Source organism: Dipodomys spectabilis, unplaced genomic scaffold (genome assembly GCF_019054845.1).
Source record: "Dipodomys spectabilis isolate Male_0828 unplaced genomic scaffold, ASM1905484v1 ptg000034l, whole genome shotgun sequence".
Classification (NCBI taxonomy): domain Eukaryota; kingdom Metazoa; phylum Chordata; class Mammalia; order Rodentia; family Heteromyidae; genus Dipodomys; species Dipodomys spectabilis.
The window spans coordinates 315001-334046 of record NW_024870711.1 but is presented as its reverse complement, the minus strand read 5'-3'; the positions used below and the strand labels follow the sequence as shown (position 1 = coordinate 334046).

At 39.8% G+C, this 19046-nt stretch overlaps 1 protein-coding gene across 1 annotated transcript in view; it reads left to right on the top strand.

Moving 5' to 3' along the window:
• The window catches only part of Dgki (diacylglycerol kinase iota), a 423036-nt gene extending 420145 nt beyond the window's left edge, over positions 1 to 2891 (top strand). Inside the window, 2 exon segments of the mRNA XM_042677203.1 lie at positions 45 to 144; positions 2775 to 2891. Of these exon segments, the coding sequence (XP_042533137.1) occupies positions 45 to 144; positions 2775 to 2891 (217 nt within the window).
• Positions 2892 to 19046: the final 16155 nt, after the last annotated feature.

The window sequence follows — 19046 nt, the reverse complement described above, 5'->3', positions numbered from 1 at the left end:
CTGAACCCCTTCATTGGTGGTTTCCCATTTCATCTTTGATTTAGGGGTGAGACTGCACTGCACAAGGCTGCCTGCCAGCGGAACCGGGCGGTGTGCCAGCTTTTGGTGGATGCGGGAGCATCTCTGAGAAAGACGGACTCCAAGGTAACTGGGTGAGCCCGTCCAAGCATGCTGCGGCTGGGCAAGTTCGCAGGGCCTGCCGCCGGCAGGACCGGCAGCACAAGCATCCTTTCTGTGCTCATGGAAGTGCCCGGGGCTTCAGAAAAAGGAGGAAAAAATAGAGTGTTTCATTTAGAGAGACTGCGGTTGAAATGTATAAGCACAAAGCGGGAGTGTGTGCTTGCCTATAGAACTCTGTAAACCCCTCCACATGCTGCTGCCCTGGGGACTTTGGGATATTCTACTGGGCACCAGCAGGCAGGTAGTGGAGAGATGGGATCTGAACCCCTAGAATTGGGGTCAGGGCCGTGTGGAAGATATTGGCCTGGCTACTGACAAAAATCAAGATTTCTCTTTCCATACTGAGTCTACTGTAGTAAGACTTTTGTTATTATTATTACTATTATTATTTTGATATTATTACTAATTGATATTATTATTATTCGTAGTAGTAGTAGTAGTATTTTTGGGTACTATTATTATTTTGGCCAGTACTAGGGCTTGAATTCAGATCATTTGGATCTTTGAGCTCTTGCCTGTCTTTTCCCACTTACCATCTAAGTCTCACTTCCAGTTCTAACTTTTCACTGATTAATTGGAGGTAAGAGTCTCCTGGATTTGCCCTCCGAAGCAAACCATGATCCTCAGATCTCAGGGTCCTGGAGTGGGCAGGATGGCAGGCTGAGCCACCAGTGCCCCCCCCCCCCCGTGTAATTTTAAATCTATGATGGATATGATTGTTCTACCTGTGAACTCTGCTGTGAGATGGCTACAATCTTAAGTCTGGTGAATTTAGGTAGTTCTTGATCATTTGCTTCATAAAAAAGTTTATTTGTTCACAAGTGTTACCTTACATACTCTCCAAAAGTTACCCCTATGAATTGAGGTGGGAATTATTGGCACTGACAGTTACAGAAATGGAAATCTAAAAGAAAGAGGTTAAATGCCCAGTAGCCTACGCCTCCGATACTCCTCCTCCTGCGTAGTATGAACTCATAGCTTGTGCATGCCAGGCAAGGAGGAGGGCACTGTACTTCTTGACCCATCCCTCCAATCTCCTTTTTGCTTTGGTAACTTTCAAGGTAGCATTTCACTTTTTGTCCAGGTTAACCTCATGTTGCTGGGGATGACAGACGCGCAACACTGTGTTCAACCACAAGGTTGAGACGGACTCTTCTGAATCTTTATACTTGTACTGGCTTAGATTACAGGCTGAAGCCACCACACCCAGCCTGTAATAGAGTAGCTAGCAAAATGAATGTGTGAAGCAAGTTACAAAGTTGGTTTTCACGTTTGCTCTGCAATATTTCTATCCGTGGGACCTGGAATGTGATTGCTTTCTTTGCAGAAAAATTAATGTAAAACTGGTTTGAAAGTGGACAAATAAATATTTTAAGAGGATAGTGAGACCAGATATTGCTAATGGGGTGTGTGTGTGTGTGTGTGTGTGTGTGTGTGTGTGTGTGTGTGAACTTTGATCAGCAAGTGCCCACAAGAAAAGTCATTAGGGGAAACTTATTAGGAGAACTAGAATTGGGCTTCATTGTGAGCCAACTCACCCAAGAGAAAGAGTTGCAAGATGGAGTAAAGGAGGAGTTGAAGCTCAGTAGAGCTGACCTAGGACTGAGCCTCTGTGTGTGTGTGTGTGTGTGTGTGTGTGTGTGTGTGTGTGTGTGTGTTTGAAAGAAAAAGAGCTTATACAGAATATTGATACAATAGAGGATGTTCCTAAGCACTCAGTTTTGGAAAAGAAGCTTTAAGTTTTGATTGTTTTGTTTCCCTGTGGTACTGGGGATTGAACCCAGAGCCTCACATATACTAGTCAAGTTCTCTACCACTACGTCCCCAGCTTGGCACTCAAGATTTTAAAGCACTATGAAAACTGCAAGGGAGTAGTAACCCTTCAACTTCAGTGGGTTGAAGAACAGGATTTGAATGTATAGATGAGGCTCTCAGTTCACATGTATCAAGGAATAGATTTTGAGTCAATGATACACATACGCACAGATATATACATATAGATACATGCATGCATACACACATACATACATATATAAATATGTATAAGATTTATTCATATGGCTATTACTTGGAAGCTTAATCAATGACCACATATGTACAATTTCTGCCCTGGTAATGCCTCAGACTACAGTGCACACTTGGAAATAACTTGGTCTTCTAAGTGGACTTTCTTTACCTCCTGAGCCAATGGCTTTGCATGAAATTCTTCAGTCTCCTTACCCTCCTCCCTCAGGAGGCTCAACATACTTAGCTGTGTTTGGGTTTTTGGCTGGTCTATTCACTGTCTGGCTAACCAACTGTACATTTTAATCCAAAACACAACCATCCCTCCAGTCTCAGCTTCCCAAGTAGTCAGGATGATAGGCACTTGGCTGAAGATGTAAACTCTTAATATTTGCCATTCTCCTATCTTCTATATAATGGCGATCATAAGAGACAGTGGCTTTGAAACTGTCATACAAACTCTAAATCATCAAGCATGAAAGGATTCTTATTTGTGAGTAATCTTTAGGTAGCCTCTGTTTTTGTGACAATATATACATATTATTTCACTCCAGGTATTTCTTTCTCTTTCCTCTTCACTGAACCTATAGGGTAAGACACCTCAAGACAGAGCACAGCAGGCTGGGGACCCAGATTTGGCAGCTTATCTAGAAAGCCGCCAGAACTATAAGCTCATTGGCCATGAGGATCTGGAAACGGCTGTGTGACCCCCATAGACAGGCAAGAAGAACATGAGCAAGCATATCACCTGTGCCCTCCCGGCCACTGGGCAGCTCCTCTGAAGAAGCTGATGGAATCCATGTATCTGTCTCTCTCTGCAAGAATCGATCGGAGACCATGCCACCCGCTGTTTAAGGGCTATCACGATATACAACAAGACATGATAGCCCATTGAGAAGGAGGCCAGGCTACCTGGAGATTTGTGGAGTATGAATTCCACAAAATGTGATCCTATTGCTTCCAGCAAGTAGCATGACCTTCTGTGTTCACCTGTATAATTTACTTTAATGATTCAAAGGATGTTCATTTAAATGGCACTGCTCTCTCCTCTTCCTATGCATTCATCTCTCTCCCTACTACCACACAATTCTACTGTAATTACCCATCAACTCAAAAAAAATACACATATTGCTCTTCTCTTTCCAATGAGTCTTTGAAGACCACAAGGTTGTCTGGGTCTTTAAAAAAAACCCTTTGGATGTTCCACAGAAATATAACTGTAAAACCTCTTCCCTTTCCAACACTAAATATGCCGAAACTACTTGGTGACTCTTTGCATGTCCTGTCCCCTCCCCTTCCTGTTTTATGATGTAGGAGCTGGGAAGTGCCACATGGGTGGTGTCAACATGCGTGCTATATCTCTGAGGTATTGTGAGGTGGTATGGGTCTGTCTGTGCTTGGAGGGTCCTCAGAGAGGTTACCCAGGGGTCAGTCCACAGGCTGGGCTGTGATCGATCGCCGATGCAGGACTGGTTCAGCTTGGGCTGTTTGTACAGCTCTGTACTGCCTATGTGTAGCCCTCTTTGCCTTTTGCTGCAATCGAGATGAGCAAAGAATTAAACAAAGTCCCATAGCTAATTTGCAAAACCACTCAGTTCTATGTACTGGGCAGAAACCCTCTGGGAACTATGGTTCCAAGAAATGGAGCACTCTAACGTCTACTTCTAGTCTTTGTAGAGCGATAATAGAAAGCAGTCTCATCGACTTGGGTAAAAAAAAAAACAACAACAACAGAACATCAAAAGCAGAAGTAGCAATATATGTCAAGATAGGACCCTTGAGCAAGAAAACAGCATTTACAATGTTACACTGTGGCCATGTTCTGTAGACTCCTGGGGGGAGTGGTGAGAGGCGGTCCATTTTAGGTTTTCCTTATAAATTTTTTATTTTCATTACTTCCAGGAAGGCTTGATTGACCCAAGGACAAAAACCTGTTTAATATATTCCACTGCCAGATTTTCAGCCTACCTGGTTCCAATATCTGTTTTACCTATTATTTATTTATCAGGTCCTACCCATTAACCCCACTACCCATGTATGAGATGATCCCCTTAAGTCCTTGTGCTACTTTGTGTTTTTTTTATCAGAAAGTTCTTAATACAAACCACTGTGAGAATCTAGTCGATCTGGTATTCGAAGGGAGGAAGATCAGAGGGGAGTCCACAATGGCTAAGCTATCAGGAGAAAAGGTTTCTAACTTTCTGTCCAAATATTTAACTTGACTTGGATATAAGTCAAAATTAAAAGTGAAGTGTCCAAGGGTTTTCTCTCTCTCTCTCTCTCTCTCTCTCTCTCTCTTTCTTTCTTCCTTCCCTCCTTCCCTCCCTCCCTCCCTCCCTCCCTCCCTCCCTCCCTCCCTCCTTCCTTCCTTCCTTCCTTTCTTTCCTTCTTTCTTTTTTTTTTTGGGGGGGGGAGGCTAAATCTGATGTCTCCCGAGCTTCTTTTTATTTTGCTCTCGGACACAGCAAAATGTTTTCCTTGTGTTTCTGCGTGTGATCGTTGCTGTATATTTAATTTAATGTCCAGTTGTGACGCATGGTTTATCTGAATCATATGTTGGTCACCTATCATCATTTTGAAAGTCTGGATGTGCCATGTACTGTATTAAGTTGGAGCAGCGTTTCAGTGGGTGGGGAATTCTGTTACCACAGCCTTTCTCTGTGTCATTATTTCAGAATCAACTTATTGACATCATTTCCAGCTGTGGGAGAATGAGTTGGTTATGAGTAATTTATTTCCCTACATCAGTCTCAGGAATGGAGCCCTTCTTTTGGATTTTACAGTGAGGGAAAGAATTTTGGATTGCTGTCGATTATTTCCAGAAGCTGGGAAAAAAAATATTCTCCAGGAGAATTTAATCACTGGGCTTCTGCTGGACATTCCTTCCATTGCTGCGACTGTTGAGGAGGTCTTTTGATGATAGAAATCTAATCCTTAAAAGACTGGAGCTTGGCTTTGAATGGTGCCTTCCATTTCCTGGATAGAGTCAGACAATTGGCCAGAGCAGTCAAGTGACCCAGCTGCCACGCTACCACACAGGACGTTACTTTCATCAACTACCACCTCACAGTTCTGTGCAAATGCTTCCAGCCAAGAGAAAATTTAGGGTATAAGTGGCTGTGCCAATTCAAATAGGGCCGATCAGAGATACAAATAAACCCTTGGTATAAAAAACAGATGAAGTGCTTGACTACTGTAAGGGACCTGGCCCATCTGGAAATCATTCAAAGACAAACAAACAGAAAAGGCATTAGATCCTATTAGTGATGGGAGCAATAGATGATCAATCTCTTTGAAGACATAAAACTCTCTAAAGGTGAACGAAAAGTGGATTGTCAGGTTTTCAAAAATATGGAGGAAAAGGAGGGAGGAAAGGAAAAGGGCATTTAATGGCTTTGATGGTAAATCTACCTCCTGTAGTATTTTTAAATCATTGTTTGCTATGTGTGTCTGCCATGGGTTTTAGAAAGAGCTAAGGGCATATGGTCCCAGGAGTTTCCATTTCAGCTTACGAAGTACACCGGAAGTACAGAGCAAATGGTCTGGGCCTAGTTTGAAAACCCACATGACTCTGAGACATAAAATTTTGTCCCTATAGAAATGGTGATTTTATAAAAAAAAAAAACGATTGAGACTACAAGGGGCAGTCCACCTAGCTGGTGTTCCTGTGTTTAATTCTTCTGGTCATGGGATTCACTTTTCCATTCTGCTGCTGGAAGAATGGAAAATGGAGTTACTAAAAGACAACCAGCCATTTTCACCACCTGGGGAAACAGCACAGGTCAGCAGGCCTTGATCACATTGGAGAACTCCATAAAGGACAGGAGAAGGTTATGAAGTCTAGAAGGACAGGAGAAGGTTTGAAGCCTAGAAGGAAATTCTCCACACTACCACTGGGAATTTTGCTTTGAGAGACATCTAGTTACCATTAGAGGGGAGATGTTTCAGAACCAGTACAAGTTCTGAGTAGAATTGAGCTGACAAAAGCACAGTTATACAGTCAGTAAAAACTGGCAGAAAATTTCATATTCCTTGCTGTCCTTATCTTTACGTCACTTCCTGGTCAGATCTGTCTGCATTAGGAGTTCCTCAACAGGTAGTTCCTTTGCCTTGAGGACTTCTGAGACATATTTGTTAGAATCCTCACGATATTCATGTTTTAGAAAAAGAGGGACACTTGTTTCATTTTATAACATTCAGTGTAATTGAGACAACTTTTATTTTTATTTTTTTCCATTTTGAAAGTAGCATATACCACTTATGTAACACGTTCTAATACCACAGAGAGCATCATATGAAACATGAAGACATCATTCTGTATCGGTATCCTGTCTTAGTCCCCAGAAACAAACTGTCAGCACTGATAAACATGGTTGCTTATATGTTGTGTCAGATACACCTTGTTCATACATATGCATGATTGTACATATATACATATACATGCACACATATAGACAGATATTTTTATTTGTATACATATATTCATCCTATATTATTGCATAAGTTTAAAAGGCAGAGAAAATTTTTAAAGCATGTTAATCATTACCATACATATAGTTCACCCCAGCAGGCGAAGATAGAAAAGGGGAAACAAGTCATTATTTTTTTTTTGTCTCCACTGTAACTGAGGTTAATTCTGTCATTGTGTCAGTATTGTGTATGGTATCTGACATTGCCTGTGTCATAAAATCCATGATCAGCAGTTCTTGTAGTTGTTCATTGTTTATGTTGCCTTCCTTAAAGCATAAAATGCATCTTGCCCTGAAACTTATCCATGGCATTTTAGGGTCTCAAGAAGAGAGAGTCCTTTTATTTGGTGATACTTTACATCAGTTTACAAGCCTAACCCTCCATCAGTTTCCTAATGACATTTAATTAGGAAGAGCTTCTGCCAGGAAGAGGTAGTAACTTGAATGTGGTCTGGGGTCTGAATAGCCTGTCTTCCAGGAGAACTAGCTAATGCAATCACTGAGAACAGCATGATATTTTATTCAATTATGCTATTTAAAAATAAAAATAGATCTTTGTTAAACTGGCTCATCATAACCATCAAATAAAATTACTAATTTCTCTGCTTAACTAAATTATATTCATTTTAGGGAAAAAAAACAAGTAGGACATTTCTGAAATTAGCTCTCTGATTATAACATTTGTTTAGCATGGAGAAGTTCCTGCCCACATCTCAGTAGAAATGTCTTTGCAAATCTCAGGGTTTCTTGGCTCTCTGAATTTAGCTCTCAGTGATCCAAGTCCTGCAGTTCTTTATCAGGCTGATGTGGCCCCACCCATTTTTTATGTGCTCTGGTCATTCATCATTCCCCTCAGTTTTTTGGCTACAGCAACAGCCTTTCCACAAGTGCCAATGATTTTGTTGCATAAAATCTTCCTCCAAACCTTCCCCAGATGTTATGATCACAACATATCAAAACAAAGTTTTCCTCTGTGGCAGGCATTCATGTTGCTTAAGATAAGTAGATGTCCACTGACTTTGGTCAAGGGACCAAGTAAGTAATCTATGCAATTAGCATATTTCATTCCTCTCCATGTGAAAGGTCACAATCATAGCTGCTGCTTTTATATCCATTCATAGGAGTAATGTGTACCCTTAGGCAAAAATAAGGTATACACCTGAAGGACATCAGTGAATACAGGGACATTTCCCCCATAGTTTAATACTAAACCTAAAAAAAACGGTAAGGAATAGCATTCTTGGACAAGTAAGTTACTCTCCCAGAATACTGAGATTCATTAGTCACAAAGCAAAAGCATAACAAAATAATCCTTAAGCCATTAAAACAGCTATTTTAAAGTAGTAAGATGCATATTGGATGGGTGTCTTCATAATGGATAAGTTCTAGTGTCATATACTTTTAGCCATATGTTCATCAGTTATACCTGCCTGCATTTAATCATGTATTTAAAATTATTCATCACGTACTCTAATGCAAGCACTATTATTAAGGCTATGGCAATGGCTTTGATAGGCAGAACTTTATTTCAGGGAGCTGCTGATCAAAAAAGAAAGAAAACTTCAATGTAGTAAGTTCTGTGTGTCAGAATCCAGGGATGCCCCAACATGCATTGGAACTTCAGTCAAGACTTTGTTTTATTGGTTATTCATTAGCTACCACATTTTGGTTCTATATAACCAGTACTAATGAGGAAAGAAATAATGATACTGTGTGCTTTCCTTTTCTCAAAGTCTTGGTGATATTTTTCAGTATGCATTTGAAATGAAGACTTAAAGATGACAGAAACTCTACTTTTACTAAAGTAAAGGATAAGACTATTTTATCCCAACTCTCATGGACAAAACTAAAACATAGCAGAATTTACAGTGTGTTTTGATTCATAAAGAAGATGAAGTATAATCTGTCAAATAATGCATGGGGCCTTATCAGCATTTGAACACAGGGTACTTGACCATCTTTATGATTGTTGTCAGTGAGGAAATGTGACCTTAAGGGGGCTGGAATTAGATTCTTTTCTTTGAAGTTTCTTTCTCAATGGCTCTAGTGAGCGTCAAGATTTCACTTGAAAAATTCATGAAAACTTTGATTTTTAATCTTTAAAATACCACTTTATATACCAGAAACTTCCAAACCTTGGGAAGGGTAGGTAATAGCCCTTTGTTATCACTGGAAAAAATTTAAACCAATTAAGCATAAACTTAAGTGCTCGCAAAAAAGAAAACATGCTAAGAGATTTAACTTAATGCAAAATACTTCTGGCAGCATTATGGATTTTGACCAGAATTCTTAGGCATTCTCAATTGAAACCCTATTAGGAATCTGGTTTGGTTTTTCATACAATATTTGAAAAATACTGTGATTTGATATTCTTAGAATTAAGTGTAACCTAATATAACCACAGAAGGAAATTCTGACTTTTTACTTAGTAGCCACATAAATGTACATGAAAAGCAATCATGGAAAATGCCTCGGCCTCTCTAGCCAGCCTGGTAATTACCAGGGAGGAACTACCCACAGCAGAAAGAAAATGATGGTTTAGGTTTTCTGGAGACCTTCAAAGTTTCAGTATCTAGAGCCAGATGGCATCTTAACTGGAAGAACTGTGGAAATTTATATTTGAAACACATGTATCTTTCAATAAAAAAGTTTCTTAGGCTACTCAAATCGATACTGTTTATTCATAACCTTTCTATGATCTTTCAACATTAATGTGTAGGTATTTTTGCTTTTGTGGGTTTTTTTAAGTGTATTTCCCTTTGTCTTTTCTTTTGTGGTACTGGGAATCGAACCCAGGATGTTGCACTTGCTGGGCAAGTGCTTTGCCACTGAGCTACATCCCAGCCTGTGTTTAGGTATTTTTGATGCATTTTTTAGCTTGGTACAACCTCTTAAGGTGGTTAATGCAGTTAATACTTTCTAAATGAATAAACCAGATTCATAGAGTTAGTGATAGGATTGCAAGCAGAACTGCAGTCTAGATATTACAGACCTACAAATTAGACACAGTGTATAATTTTCCACTTTTGCCTTCAGTCATATTTTAGATCACTTGGTCAGATTTCCATAATAATATGTTGCCCCCATGAAAAATATCTACCTAAGATGCTACAGAAAGAGTTGATTAGAACCAAGGAAGAAGGTAAAATCAAAAGGCTCAGTATTTTTCTAATCACAGACAGTCAGGCTTGCCAGCTTGGACCTATTTTAAAGACATAAAGAAAAAGTCAAAAGATTGGGGATACTATGGTGGCCTTCATAAGAAGAAATGAACACCAAGGGCTAAGGGCTCTTCTGCTCCATTTGTGACTCTGGGAAATGCTCCTGCCATTGAAGAACAGCCACTGTACCCAGGACATAGGCTGAAGTCTAGAACACCTATGGGAAACCATTGCTGCACTTGGAGTGGTAAAGCACAGACATACTGCACTTTAGAATCTCCTATTTTACCCAGGTCACCTTCTGGCAGAGTAGTGATTGTGCAGGTGGAAGCTTAATCAGAAAAGAAGACATTGGGTTAGGAATAAGAATGGAAGAGGCAGAGTGAGCGGACCTACTCCAAGTCCTGTAACCCAGGCAATCTGTAGAACCCAGCAAGTAGACATGAAGCACAACAGATCAAGTACAGACATGAGAAAGTAAAAGCTTTAGGATATGAGGATTTGTTGTTTTTTCCCCCTGAATGTTATAGCCAAAAGAAAATTCAGTGAGGCTTCTTGAGAGAGTTTACCACTGCTGGTGTTTCTTCTAGGATTTAAGTGAAAATTGAACAACTTATTGAGGGTGGATGTAAAAGCAATCTTAAGTTGTGAGGTATCTCATACCGAACAAACTTTAATATTTCTCAGATTTAGGTTTCTGTGATTTTAAACTGTAGTGGACCTCAGAGGCCATTCACCCTAGATTCCTGCCAAATAGATGACAATGAAATCATTTTTGGAAAACTATCAACCATTGCCTATATATTCCAAATCATTTAGAAGCAGAGATTTTATGACTCTATAAATTTGCTTTTGCAAATTTTATACACACACAAAATCTTGCCAGTTACCAAACTGAAAAAAAGTTATATACAGTTATTGAGGCAACAATCACAAGTTCAGAGTTTAAACTGTCTCTTTATTAACTTTTTCTATTCCTTTCTTTGGAGTATAGAGTTGGGATTAGGATTTAGAGAAGGTATTGAGAGTTTCTATGTTTTCTGTTACTAAAGAAGCAGGAAGTTACTTTTTAGAGCTTTGTGTCATTAAATAAGCTATTTCTGCAATATTGCTACTTAAGAGGATTACAGTTTTAATGGTCCATCTTCCCTTATTTCCAAACTGATAAGGTCTGAGTTACTAAAAGTTGAGTTAGCTGAGTAGAAGGACAAAAAGAATGATGGAGAGCCATTCTTGACATAATTTAAGAAATGGACCCACATGCAGGGCCTTGCCCAAAGAGCAAGCTTTAGATAATATCTTTTTATTAATTTAGTTTTGAATTATCTTTACATGGTTGTACAAAGGGGTTTCAGTTCAACATGTCAACTTCTTTGTACAAGATCAGGCATTTCTATCTCCACCATGATCCTATGAAATAAAGTCCATTTGTTTAAACAAAAATTCCAGTAGATGCTATAGTATTTAATCAAGGATTGAACATAACAAGCTCCAAGCAGCATTTTAGCTCCACTCTGTCATCTTAACCTTTCTTGGGAAAGAAAGTGAAGACCAGGTTTATTAAGTAAATACAATCTCTCTCTCTCTCTCTCTCTCTCTCTCTCTCTCTCTCTCTTTCACACACACACACACACACACACACACACACAAAAGATTCTCAACAGTAATAAGACTCGAATTAATACAGATTCTCACAGTGACTCATACATAATACATACTTTTGCCAATTGTTGACCCCCGTGAAACTAAAACTTAGAAAATATAGAAAACAACTCTGCTCAGGATGCATTCAAGGAGTATTAGTTGGGAAATTTTGAGTTTATCCAACTTAGGAAAAACTAGATTATATGTAGAACTGGTAAAACAAGGTCAACTAATAGAAGAACTCTCAAACACAGCTTCCAAATGTTTTGGGAAAATCCCCCCAGTTGCTTACAGGAGGTTAGACCTGTCTACAGACTTGGCTTGGTCCATGATAAAATTTTGGAAGAATAGGATAATTTAGGAAATATTTCTCCCAAATCTAAATACATTCTTTCCTTAATAATTTAGTCATTATAACTTGTGATGTTGAGATTAGAATCTAACCTTTTTGTTTAACCCCTTAAAGATGATGGGAAATTTACAGTGTTTTTACTAATACAAATAAAATGTAAAAATCCACACATAAGAGAGCCCTAAGTCATTTTTTTTGTTTATTCCTTTTTAGGGTAGGTTTGCTGCTTTTTAAAAATTTTTTTTTTCAGTCCTGGGGCTTGAACTTAGGTCCTAGATGCTGTCCCTGAGCTTCTTTGTGCTCAAGGCTAGCACTCTACCACTTGAGCCACAGCGCCACTTCTGGCTTTTTCTGAGTAGTTTATTGAAGATCAGAGTCTCAACAATTTTCTTGCCCAGTCTGGCTTCAAACTATGACCCTCAGATCTCAGCCTCTTGAGTAGCTAGGATTACAAATGTGAGCCACCAGTGCCCAGCTGTTTTTTTTTTTCTTCTATTTACAGGTAATTCTCCCAAATATATCGTTGAGATTTCCTTTAAGATGTCTTCTAGTCTTGATTTATTACTCCTTGAGAATCATGAATATAAATGGTTCCTGGTTTTTGTGTTTCATTAACAAGAACATTTTTCTCTTCCCTCCCTCCCCACCATCTTGTTGGTTGGACTGAGGCTCTGACTGCATAATTTCCAGCATGTCTAGAACGTTGACACTTGCTAATGGCCTGGTTATGAGAAGTGGGGCTCTTGCTGTCCTGGAGAATGAGCCTGAGAACCTTTCTAGAAGAAATATTCTAATAGACTATTCAGAAAAACACATCACTGAACACTGAGGGACTAGATGAACTTCATATATATGCTAGTGCAGCTATTTTCCTTTAATTGCTAATAGTTAAGTAGGTGATTGTGAATCTACCTATGATAGGCCCACAGTTGACTGACAGTAATAAAATCCATTCCTTCCAGGAATGGCTAATCTCAGTGCCAGCAGATAAGACTCTCATTAAGTTTCATTTCTGAGTGTGAAAACGTTCTGAGGTGTCTAGGGGGCCACTGGCGGTGGTCAGGCCAACTTATAAAAGCTACACCTGTCAGATGAGTTGCAGTTGCATTATTAAGAGCTTTTTCACGATTTCTGATTTTGCCCAGTCACATCCCAGGGTCATGCTTTGTTGCAAGGCCACCAGCTGGCGGGTGGAATTCACAAACAAGTCCCAGCGGTGGCGGTAGAAACGGGAAGTTGTATTTCCAGGTAAAATGGATCCAGATACTAGGAAGCGGAGGGAGGGGTGGGAAGGGTGGGGTAGGGACGGGAAGAATGGAGTTTTTGTATAACAAAGTCATATTTTTCCCTAATTTTCTTGCATATCCTATTTATATAAAAATCTTGATCACTGTGTTGCTCTATAGAGATTTTCAGAGAAAATAATTTGGGAGACTGAACTAATCTCTGGGAAAAAAAAGAAATGGACTAGTTACAGTTACTTTTTTGGACATTTTTTCTGTATTGTGAGTTGTGTGGAAATGTACAGAATAAAATGAAATACAATCCATTTGTTTCTGTTGTCTCTGTCTGTTAAATGCAGTAGATGGGAATATATCCTTAACTATATCTACCTTTGATTTTCATGGTCAAGAGAGATGCAAAGAGCTGCCGAACTGCAGACAGAGACTAAAAGGGGCCCCTAATAAGCAGAATATAGATTTGTTAATCCTATAGACACCTGTTGCCAAAATGGACTCCCAAGGCCATACTTAACACCTCCACAAAAGAATTACAGATTACAAATGAGGTTCAAGAAGGTATTGAACCTCAATCAGGACAACACCTGAGAGGTGTGAATCAAGGGGGATAAGCTCTGAATTTACCCCTTTTCACAAATTGCGGTGAGTTTCTCAGCAATGGGTTAAGGCGGATTCCCACAGAGCCCTGCATATTTCCTGATCTCAGGGTCACAACTGTTTTGGAGATGGGAGGCAGCTACAACTTCTACAGAGGAGTATCAGAAAGGAAAGTTCTGCACAGAAAAAGAATCCCACAGATGTACAGAGGATCCCACTTTCATGCTCATGAGAGGTCTAATCAGTATCTACATGGCATGTGAGAAAGAACCATCCAGAAGGATTAACAGGAGTGATGGATGGGAAGAGTCCCCACGTGGATGGCCTGTTCATTCAGGAGGCATCGTGTAGTGTATTCACTTGAGTCTTGAATCACTGATGAGGATAATTAATCACAGATTTAGTGTTGCATTAACCCTGCTTTAATCACAACAACGGCCTCCAAGAAGATCTATTTGGTTCCACCTGAAGCACTGCCAGGATAAAAAGGGGTGTTGGTGAGGGGGGTGGGGGGGAGACGCCACTAAGCCAGTGGAGAGCTAGATGCCAGCCCAACCTATTCCTGAAGATCTGAGTCTATATTTTCCCTTTTCATTGGGTCAGCATTTCCTCATCAACAAAGGAAGTAGGTAGGATAAAGAATCTCAAGCGTCATTCCAAGCGGTGGAATTCTCTGAAGGGAATCTTATAATAGAAGACTCATGACAAAGGTGAGAAAAGCTTCAAAATGCTTACACTTGCTTTGGGAATCTGCACTAAATCATCTGAAAGTATACTCCTGAGTGATATTTGTCCTAGGAGTTGTAAAATCCCAAATGGATATTTTATCTCTTCCTTTAACTCGGAACCTCTGTGTGTGTGTGTGTGTGTGTGTGTGTGTGTGTGTGTGTGTGTGTGTGTGTGTGTGTGTGTGTGTGTGTCTGTGTGTGTGTCTGTGTGTCTGTGTCTGTGTGGTGTGTTGGAGTGGGGAAGGGGGTCTCAGTATTCAACCAAGAGCCTCTTACTTGCAGAACAAATGTTCTAACAACTTTTTGTAGTCTGCAAACTCCTCAGAAAATGTGTATGTGTGCTCATTTTTAGAGACCACATGTTGCTCATTTATTGACTCTACAGGCTATCATTTCAAAGGCATGAAGATAACTTGCTTAGTTTGATGCAGATGGAAAGCACCAGAACTTCTTCAGAGCCCAGATGCTTAATGCGTACGATGTCTTACATTAAGGATATCATCATGAAAATAAGGAAAGACGTTTTTCCTTTATGGATCATTCTAATTAGGAAGTGGGTTTCTTCCCTGCTTGGCATTTTCTGCATCAAAATGAAAAGCCCTGAGGTGGGCACTTACATTGCTGATTACAAACTGGGTGAACCTAGCCACGTAACCTGGCCTCTTCTTTCAGGGCCTCTGTTTCCTCATTGGGCAATAGGAAAAAATAATAACAGTACCCAAATGCAGCTGGTGTACACAGTAAATGAGCTGTGGGCTGGAAAATATTAAAATGCAGCATTAAATGATATCCACACTCGGGCAAGCATCCATAAGGTACAATTCTGAAAACGTACCCTGAGAGAAAATGTCAAGTAAATATAACCCAACTATTGAAATGAAAATGGAAAAAAAAATCAGTACCTTGTCCTAAAGCCAGTTTTCTATTACGTCAGTCTGTGGGCACCACTGATTTGAAAAGAAACCACTGTTCCTTCAGAAATGTGTGCACACACGCAGCCTACATTAACAGTTTATAAATCCTTGGATATCTTTCTCATTTTGAATTTGCCTTTTGAAAACCTGTCTCCAGTCTCTTGAGAACCACCCGATTTCCAAATTCGGGTGGCACGGAGCCAAACTTGTGCAGGTTCTTTCGTGACCCTATTTATCATAGCAATATTTCTAAATCCCATAGGCTTTCACTTCGGTTTCAGTGTCCTGGCCCAGTACTTAGTTTCTTTGTCCATAACTTTTTAATCTCAGCTGGGAGTTTGTATTTAGCCTCACTGAATTTAATTTTTTTGTACTCCTGCAGAAAGAAAAAAGCTTCAACTCATCTCTAAAGTTTGCAATAAGGGCCATAATAGAGTCACTTTTGAACTAAAAGCTTATTGTCACTGAGGATGGCTATGATATATATACAGACTTATGAGTGGTGTTCAATTACCTATATAGAAAAAACAAAAGCAGCAGTTTCAGCTAGCTTAGCGAGCAGCTGCCCAATGGTGGGGGAGAGGGCTGTAGTTGTTTTGGCCACCATTGGCCCTTGGTCTTCCAATAGAGACAATCAGGAGAGAGAGCCCCACTCCTTCAGTTAAAAAAAACATACTTGTCAGTTAGGAAGTGATCATTAAAGTTGTCAAGAGACTAGTGATACTGAAAGAATTGAAGGTGTGTGTGTGTGTGTGTGTGTGTGTGTGTGTGTGTGTGTGTGTGTGTGTGCTAGTATTGGGTCTTGAATACAGGTCCTGAGTGCTGTTCCTTAGCTTTTTTTTTTTTTTTTTTTTGCTGGAGGATGGCACTGTACCACTTGAGCAACAGCTCCACTTTTAGCTTTTGTGATGATGCTTAGAGGTAAGAGTCTCACCTGCCTGGGCTGGTTAGTAACTGCAATCTTCAGATCTCAGCCTCCTGAGTAGCTAGGATTACAGGTGTGAGCCTGTAACTCCAAGAATGGAATTTTCAAACTCTGACCCAAATCCAACTTATATTTTCTATTATTTTTATCTTGTCTGAAAAGAACTGGAGAGTAAGTGTTGAATGAACAATACATATTCAATATCTGCATGGTCCATAATAGTTATGTCAACCATTGATTTAACAGGTACTGTTAAAGAAAATGAATTTCCCATAGATTTATTAGTTCTATTATAGTTTTGTCAAAGAATAAAAAGATGCAGCTGCTGTCTGGTGTGTAAGCTGGATTAGTATACTCAGTGATATGAATTGTTTGAACCAGAAACCCCATATGAGTGTCTCACATTGACAGCCACTTTATGGCCTCAATACCCTGGCTTCTGGTATTAATGACCTATATAGTGCTCTCCTATATTGACTTGGGGTTTGCCTCTTTTGCTAATGGGACTTGAGCTGCCATAAATCAACTGATGGATTTAATGAGCATTTGTACATCCAAGCTTGTCCTTTTGGTTTGCTCCGTCTTGGAACCTAAGCACCTTTTTGAGAAAGCCCACGCTTGCCTCATGGAGAGAAATAGAGAGAGAGAGAGAGAGAGAGAGAGAGAGAGAGAGAGAGAGAGAGAGAGAGAGAGAGAGAATATGTGTGTGTGTGTGTACTAGACAGTCCTCATCTGTCTCACCTAAGTGGTCCATTCTAGAAAGGACTGAAGAAACTATATACAATGAGCTAGGCAGTCCTTGAACTGTGGTAGAGGTTAGACTCAGGCCTTGTGCTTCCTAGATAGGTGCTTGAACACTTGAAGCATGCCTCTCCCATTATCAGTCATTTTTAGGACTAGATTCCATGTTTACATGTTGAAAGAACATACAATACTTGTCTTTCTCAATCTGGCTTATTTCTTTTAACATGATGATCTCTAAGTCAATTTGTTTTCTTGAAAATGACAGAATTTCCTTATTCACCTTTATGGTTGAAAATACTCTTTTGCTCTGTGTGTGTGTGTGTGTGTGTGTGTGTGTGTGTGTGTGTGTGTGTGTGTGTGACAACACACTTTCTCTATCCATCCATCAGTAGATCCATCACTTAAGATGGATACTGAAAGGAGCTACTATAGACATGGATGTAGAAGGACCTTGACTGTATTTTAATATATGCCCAAGAATGCACAGCAGGATCATATGGTACTTCTACTCTTCATGGTTTTAAGGCACTTCCAATCATTTCTATAATGGTTGTATTAGCTTGCACTCCTGTCACGAGTGTGTAAGGGTCTCCCTTTCCCTATAGCCTTGCCAGTGTGTGATGTTTTCTCCTTGAGCATTGCCATTCTGGCTAGGGTGAGAGGGCTGCTAGGGAGATGCTCCTTCACTGAGCCATGTCTCCACCCCTTCATCACACTGGCTACTTTCAACATAATGTCTCGTTTCCTACAAGAGTGCATATCTGGCCCATGATATTCCTATTTTTCAACTTCCCTCTGTGGCTGGGATGAAAGATGCACACCTTCATGTCCAGTTTCTTCCACTCAGATGGAGTCACACATGCTTTTCTGCCTGGGCTGGCCTGGACCCCCAACTGTCTGATCTCAGCTAGGAGGACAGATGTGTACAACTGGCACCTGGCATGATTACTGATCTTTCAAAGCCATCAAGTTTGGAGTAGTTCGTAATCCAGCAATAAATAATTGAATCAGAGCTTCCATGCATGCAAAGAGAGTTTTATAACACATGCTGCATTCCTTCCTGTTAGTTGGACCCAGGGTTGTTTTTGGTCCAACCACTAATTGAATTTGTGGCATTGGAGTGACTCCAGCTCTACTGTGTGTGTCATCACAGAATTATGGCATTAGACACTTCTTACAGAGCACTTACTCTGCATTGCAAACAACTCACTTTGGAAAATGAAGAAAAGCCACATGTCATGGTCTGCCATAGTCAATAACTCCTAAGGTCCCAAATATGAAAATGAAAAGATGCTCATCGGAAAGAAGTTTAACAGTTAATCACTAATAGATGATCTATAATCACAATGTTTAAAATGTCCTGGGAAGAAATGGATATAAACTCAAATAGCTATTGTGTAAATATTCCTAAAATTGCTTACTGATGAGTTCCAAGAAGGACCTAATATATAACAAGACCAGTTTTTTTTTTAATTTGCAAATCAATCTTTACTTTTATCATTTTTATCAAATTTCTTTTTTTTACTTTTATTTTTATTGATTTTTAATTGAGAAATTAAAATAGACTAAATAAATGAATGTATATATATATATATATAGGATAATCTTATCAGATGAGCTGAAAAGCTCAAAAACCATGTTAGCACCATATTAGATGGTGCTAAGTGCAATGAACCCCAAAAGATGGAAACAAGAATTCTTTGTTGTTATTGTTTTAAATGTACCATGTGAATTTTTTTTATTATTACTGCTGTTTCCTTTGCAGTTCCGTCCCCTATGGCTTATCCCCTTTTGTCATTATACTTGATTTCTGTACTCTGCATCTTGTATATACATATGTCTAATCTGGGGAGGGGAAGGGGACTAACAAAACAATGAAACAAGGACACAGGATGACCCATGGCAACCGTATATTGGAAACAAACTTTACTACTTCAGGTGGGGGTAGGGCGGTTGTGGGGGGGGGGGGGGTGGAGAAGTGTGGGAGGTGGGGGAGGGAAGGGATAGTGGGAGAACAACAAGGGAGGGGGTAACAATGATGGACAAGTACTGTACTCGATGCCTTACTCAATGCCTTACTCATGTAA